Source organism: Myotis brandtii, unplaced genomic scaffold (assembly GCF_000412655.1).
Source record: "Myotis brandtii unplaced genomic scaffold, ASM41265v1 scaffold423, whole genome shotgun sequence".
Taxonomy (NCBI): Eukaryota; Metazoa; Chordata; class Mammalia; order Chiroptera; family Vespertilionidae; genus Myotis; species Myotis brandtii.
Window position 1 is genome coordinate 598,048 of NW_005366214.1, and position 7,109 is coordinate 605,156.

Sequence of the window (7,109 nt, forward strand, 5' to 3'; positions counted from 1 at the left end):
TTGGAAATAGTGTTCAGACTTGGTTCTGCTGCCTGACCAGATGCGAAGCCCAGGGCGGGACAACCGATGACGCTTCTGCAGACACCCCGTCAGGGGTCAAGGGGTTTTAAGGAGCGGTGTGTAGAGAAAGCACCGCCATTAGTAAGTGCTCAAAGTCAGCGTTGCTCAAAGCAACTGGCCTTGCGTCAATGGGTAGTCAACTGATACGTTTACATCTACACTTCGCACTTTTCAAATCATGTTTTTCGTTTCTTCTTGCAACTGAGTTGATATGCAGACTGGAGTTCTTTCCTCCCAACACTGATGTGAGCAATGCTAAATGACACAACGTGACTGGGAATGCCTCGTATATTTTGTTTTATCCCCACAGCTTGCTTGGATGGGATGCTCCCTTAATAGTCGGTGACTGTATGCTCCATAAATTTTTAAAATACGGCAATAGACATTCCCACTACTTTCACTCCTCACTACTTGGTAAGATAACCACTGGTTACAGTAACATAAAATCGTAGTCACTTAGATTTATGTTCCATTCACTTGCGTCCACTGCTGATAGCTGTCCTGGTTGGCTCGGGATATAGAAAAACCCACCTAGCTAGACACGGGCAGAGTTGCTTTGAGGCTGTGGCCTCAAGGCTGGCTTACTGCACGATGACTCATTTGAGAAGTAGACTATCCCAGTGACAAAGAGTTTCTCACCAAGCTGCCATACAACTCCGGGGGAGGGGAGAAAACGGAGAAAAGCCTGGAATCTATTCATCCACAACCATTCTCGGGAAGACAGCCCAAACTTCTGTCAACCTCCAGTTTATCCCAATAAGGGAAGAAAAACAAAGATATTGGACACTTAACCATAGTTTAACTTCATGTTAATATACAAAACTAAGGTAAAAATAAGAGAACCCAAAACAATGACCTACATGAAAGATACAAGTTATTTCACATGTGCTGAGAGACATAGTATTTAAAGGAAACCTTCTAGAACTCTGAAGGACCACCTTATACTTCTGTATTAACAAACCCTCACAAAAGAGGGAAGAAAATATTGTCTTTATTGCTAAATCATTATTTAAAAAGTGACCCACTCATTTCTTAGGTTAGATTTTTCACCAAATAGGTTTTTTAAATGCCATTAGAAATTCACAACCTAAAATGGAAATATAATTTTCTCTTTAGGAAAAAAAATTCATATTATAGGTAGGGATAAAGGTACTATCTAAATATTAATAATTCCAAGTGTCCTGTGAGGGAAAGGTTTTGTTTTGTATGTATGTGTAGGTTTTTTTCCTAATTAAAAGAACTTTTCAAAGTCATATAACTAAGAGAACATAACAGAACTAAGTTGCTGGTCTCAGATTTTAGGCGCAAGACATTAAATGAATTACAATGCATGTTTATACTATGAAAAAAGTAATAATGGACAGGTTTATAGTGTTATAAATCTACCTTTAAAAATTAACATGTAAGGACATGACAATGACAGTATTTTAATTAGCAACTCCATTGTTAGTTGCTTATTTCACCAATCTTGAATTCACAAACAACCTAATTACTTTGGAAAGTGGTGGAAGAAAGAGCCTATGGCTTCTTGATTTGTTCTAAAAGACATTTCTACATTAAATATCACCCTATTAAGTTTCAGAAATGCATATACCCATTCCAAGAGCTAAATCAAAATATACACTGGGCTCTTTTTCCAAAGACTCATACTTTTTCTTCAAGGAATGAAATTCTGTATCTAATTTTAATGCTTAAGGATAGCCTTTCAAAAATAGTTTTCACATACCTATTTATTAATTTACAGAAGCAAGTGAATATTCTTGTTGTTCCTTCATATATATATGTATATATATATGCATATATATACATATATATATATTCCTTTAGCAATTGTCTAATGTATGGATTTGAGATTCTTTAAAACTTCAATTGCAGTGTTCAAGCAAGAAGAAGATGCCTCACAACACAATTTTTATAAACTGCATTCAATTTAAAGTAGGTGAAGGCCTTATTATGGGCCTACTATTTAAGCTTCATAAAAAGAAATCTTTTTATCTAGATAGCAAGGTTATATTCTCATTTAAGATCATATATAAAGGAATTCTCATTAAGTCCCCCTTGATTATATGATTCATCAAATATCCTATTATGCATGTTAAGTTTAAATATATAGTATTACTATCTCCTACTGTACAATTTTAATGAATTTCCATTTTACATATCAAATTAATACTACTATAAAAATTTAAGAGTGAGCTTGTTTTGAAATTTCACACATCTCAAATATTGTAAACAACCTATTAAGTCTTAACAGGTGTCTAGTTTTGTTGCCTCAAAACAGGAACAACTATGTTAGACATTCTGATAAGAATTTAAGTGCCTATTCTGAGAAATGTATTTTTTAAAATATATTTTTATTGATTTCAGAGAGGAAGGGAAGGGAGAGAGAGGTAGAAACATCAATGATGAGAGCTGCCTCTTGCATGCCCCCGACTGGGGATGAGCCTGCAACCTAGGCATGTGCCTTTGACCCGAGTGGAACCTGGGACTCTTCAGTCCACAGGCCAACACTCTATCCACTGAGCCAAACTGGCTAGGGCTGAGAAATGTATTTTTTAATCCCTTAGTATTCTATATGTATTGCATTTGCTTTAGTCATGACCACTAGTCTCTACCATAATACACTACTTTAAAGTTCAAGTGATGCTTAATTAATTCTTAAACTGTAATTTAGCCTTATCCTAAAATCAAGTGCTTTTTCCATTGTCATTTGACTATGGCTGATCTAACATTTGCTAAGGAGTTCCCAGGAGTTACTGGGTTACTAGTTTCAACTGACCCTGGAAACACTAAATGGCTGCTTTGGTGGCTTTATCTTAATAATATTGAGATCTAGATACATTTGAGAAGACAGGATTAAATTTTAAAAAAAACACTCAAGAAGGCTAGGAGCTTTACAAATTACTTTTCAAAATTATTTTTCAAAATAATAAAAAATTAAGTATCTGCATAGATTGAAATTAGTGCTATGGGCAGTTACCAGAGGTCAGGCCACCGGATCAAAGAGACTACTAGTCATTTTTCTGATACTTTAGAAACTAATGTCTTCTAAAGTGAGGTCTAAAATGAGTCATACTAATACCAAATTGCACTCACAGAAAGACTCCATTATATTTTGACATTAGATCAAGGGATAAACAATTATAACAAATCAAGAACTACTAGAAGTTTAACAGCATGGGTATTACCTTGGTAAAAAATTAATGCTAAAAGTCACTCTAAGGCTATTAATGACCTGTTCTCCTAGTAACAAGGTAGTTTGTCAAATATTTATGTGATATTATCTCTAGTCATTGAAATACCCTTACTGCCTCCTTGCTAAAAACTTTCCACCACCTTGACACCAGCATTGAAAAACCCCAAATTACCTTCAGCTTTTCAGTGTAAATTTTTTAAGTTTAATTTGAAGCAATTTCACAATTGCTTTTTTATCTTCCCCCCACCCAAATGAGACTTGCTTTGGAGGAGGAGGGTGAGGGGAGGAGGGAGGAAAAGCAGAGGTACATAGGAGTCAGCTCTTGTGTGAGGGTCATTATCAAAGCCCAATATTTTTAGGCTAATTGCTCCCTAGTTTTTATATTCAAAAATTAATCTCTCTGCATGAAAAAGAAGGGTCCACTACTATATTAAAAACATAGCTTCTATAATTCACTGTTATGAACAACATGAAGCAAATCTACATCACTTGGAAAGAGATATCAAAATGTCTATGTGTGGTGAAAACATTAGGTTAACTATGCATTTCCCAATCAGCTTTACAGAATTTCTCCCAAGTTCCCCTTGAAGAGAATAAATCAGAACAAAGCAGAAGTGTAATTTCAATGAAAAATAAACATGAACCCCCTTCTCCCAAGGATGTGAATTTTAAGGCCCAGGATAGTAGATCCCAAAGGGCTGCAATTTTCCTATCTGTAACAACCTCAAATCAGATAAGATATATAGGAAAATGGACAAGTTGTATATTAACAAAATACAGGACTATCCTGCAGTTTGCCTTAAAAAAAATCTATTTTAGTGATTTAAGGCAGATATTGAGAAAGCATTATGATTCTTAAATCAGGAAAAAATACATATCTCCTCCTATCTCCCTAGAAATTATACCTGCTCAAAACATATCCTTATGGAATTTGCCTTAAGCTCAGAGGTTGAGCTGTTTCACTAGACAATTAAAACACAGAAAAGCAACTTGTTCCATACTAATTATCAGAACTCCTGCCCCAGCTTTTTTCAGTTTAAAGAATCATTACACTGAACCCCAGAATATAGCTTGTATTTTAATGGAATACTCAGGTGGATTTTCACTTGAACACTTAAGCCAAGCCTTAGGAGTCTGGGTACAGTGGAAGACCCCAGTTTGGTTTCTGTATTAAAAGTGGGGGGAAGGGAGTTTACCCAGATCTTCTCCCCTTAAGTTGTTGGTAATTAAAGCAGGAAACTCATTTGAGAATTAGACAAGATTGAGTTAGATATATTTCATCTCATATTAAAGACCAACTTGAGTAAGAGTACCAAGAGAAAATTGAAAACTCCAAGACAGTAATTTTCAGATCAATTTCAGCTTTACTTTGAATTTGTATGTATGCAATTGAGTGCAAAAAAATAATGTCTGTTCTTTACTTTACTGCAATGTTGACTTTCCTCTTGTAGTACATAAAAATAAACAATTCAAGCTTCTATGTATTTTATTGTTACCAAGCTTCCACAGAACATGTGTGCAAACTTCAGGTTTCCCATCTCAAACTAAGCTAACCAAAAATGCTCAAGTCAGCAAACAGCAAAATGCATTAAAGAGAAACCTCAAATAATCAAACTTTAGAACTAACTTTTTATAATTAAACTAAGTTGTTGCTCCTTTCCTTTCATATGCATACACTGGGCTAAAGACTTCCAAAAATAGATCTCATACTTGGCACAGGACATTTAAAAGAAGAAACAAAAACAGAGGAAAAAAATTAGAGAAAGGAAAAGAGGTTTACGCTGACTGCAGTGCAAGCTTAGTCCACTTCTTCGATGGTGGGTCCCCCGGAGGCTCCAGACCCGCCGCCGCCAGGGCCGCCTTGGTAAAGTTTGCTGATGATGGGGTTGCACACTCTCTCCAGCTCTTTCTGCTTGTGTTCATACTCATCTTTCTCTGCCATCTGGTTTCGGTCGAGCCAGTTGATCACCTCCTGACACTTGTCGAGGATCTTGTTTTTGTCCTGCTCGCTGATCTTGCCCCTCAGTTTCTCGTCTTCCACCGTCTGCTTGATGTTGTAGGCATAGGACTCCACGGCGTTTTTGGCGGCAACACGGTCGCGATTGGCTTCATCTTCCGATTTGTACCGCTCCGCCTCCTGCACCATCCGGTCGATGTCGTCCTTGCTCAGGCGACCCTTGTCGTTGGTGATGGTGATTTTGTTTTCCTTACCCGTGCTCTTGTCTGCGGCGGTGACGTTGAGGATGCCGTTGGCGTCGATGTCGAAGGTGACCTCGATCTGGGGGACCCCGCGGGGCGCCGGGGGGATCCCGGTCAGGTCGAACTTGCCCAGCAGGTTATTGTCCTTGGTCATGGCCCGTTCGCCCTCGTACACCTGCACCAGCACGCTGCTCTGGTTGTCTGAATAGGTGGTGAAGGTCTGCGTCTGCTTGGTGGGGATCGTGGTGTTCCTCTTGATGAGGGGGGTCATGACGCCGCCGGCCGTCTCGATGCCCAGCGACAGCGGGGTCACGTCGAGCAGCAGCAGGTCCTGCACGTTCTCCGACTTGTCTCCGATGAGGATGGCCGCCTGCACCGCGGCTCCGTAGGCCACCGCCTCGTCGGGGTTGATGCTCTTGTTCAGCTCCTTGCCGTTGAAGAAATCCTGCAGCAGCTTCTGGATCTTGGGGATGCGGGTGGAGCCGCCAACCAGCACAATCTCCTGGATCTGGCCCTTGTCCAGCTTGGCGTCGCGCAGCGCCTTCTCCACCGGCTCCAGGGTCCCGCGGAAGAGGTCGGCGTTGAGCTCCTCGAAGCGGGCGCGGGTGATGGACGTGTAGAAGTCCACGCCCTCGTACAGCGAGTCGATCTCGATGCTGGCCTGCGTGGACGAGCTCAGGGTGCGCTTGGCGCGCTCGCAGGCCGTGCGCAGCCGCCGCACCGCGCGCTTGTTGGGCCCGATGTCCTTCTTGTGCTTGCGCTTAAACTCCTCCGCCAGGTGGCTCACCATGCGGTTGTCGAAGTCCTCGCCGCCCAGGTGGGTGTCGCCGGCCGTGGACTTCACCTCGAAGATGCCGTCCTCAATGGTCAGGATGGACACGTCAAAGGTGCCGCCGCCCAGGTCGAAGATGAGCACGTTCTTCTCGCCGCCCGCGCAGCCCTTCTTGTCCAGGCCGTAGGCGATGGCCGCCGCCGTGGGCTCGTTGATGATGCGGAGCACGTTGAGGCCCGTGATGGTGCCCGCGTCCTTGGTGGCCTGGCGCTGCGAGTCGTTGAAATAGGCCGGCACGGTGATGACCGCGCTCTGCACCTTGCCGCCCAGGTACGCTTCGGCGATCTCCTTCATCTTGGTGAGGACCATGGAGGAGATCTCCTCCGGGAAGAAAGTCTTGATCTCGCCCTTGTACTCCACCTGCACTTTGGGCTTCCCTCCCTCGCTCACCACCCGGAACGGCCAGTGTTTCATGTCCGACTGCACCGTGGCGTCCTCGAACTTACGTCCGATCAGCCTCTTGGCGTCGAAAATGGTGTTGGTGGGGTTCATGGCCACCTGGTTCTTGGCGGCGTCGCCAATGAGGCGCTCGGTGTCGGTGAAGGCCACGTAGCTGGGGGTGGTGCGGTTGCCCTGGTCGTTGGCGATGATCTCCACCTTGCCGTGTTGGAAGACCCCCACGCACGAGTAGGTGGTCCCCAGGTCGATGCCGATAGCCGGGCCGCGGGCAGACATCCTGACTGAGAGAGAGGCGAGCGGCGTGAGGCGAGAACACCAGGGAGAGAAAACCCGCGGCGTCAACTAACGGTCGCTGTGCACCTGACCCCGGCCGTGCAGCAGCGCCTCCCGCTCCGCGCCGCTCGGCTCCCGGCTCTTATAGCC

The 7,109-nt window shown here is 43.1% G+C and overlaps 1 protein-coding gene across 1 annotated transcript; it reads right to left on the reverse strand.

Annotated features, from left to right (window-relative positions):
• Nucleotides 1-4,600: 4,600 nt before the first annotated feature.
• On the reverse strand, nt 4,601-7,109 carry HSPA2 (heat shock 70kDa protein 2). The gene has a single exon (XM_005874026.2). It carries the CDS (start codon nt 6,960-6,962, stop codon nt 5,055-5,057), a length of 1,908 nt encoding a protein of 635 aa, XP_005874088.1. The 5' UTR covers nt 6,963-7,109; the 3' UTR covers nt 4,601-5,054.

Coding starts and splice junctions, on each gene's coding strand:
- HSPA2 (XM_005874026.2), bottom strand. CDS start 6,962: ATGTCTGCCCGCGGCCCGGCTATCGGCATCGACCTGGGGACCACCTAC.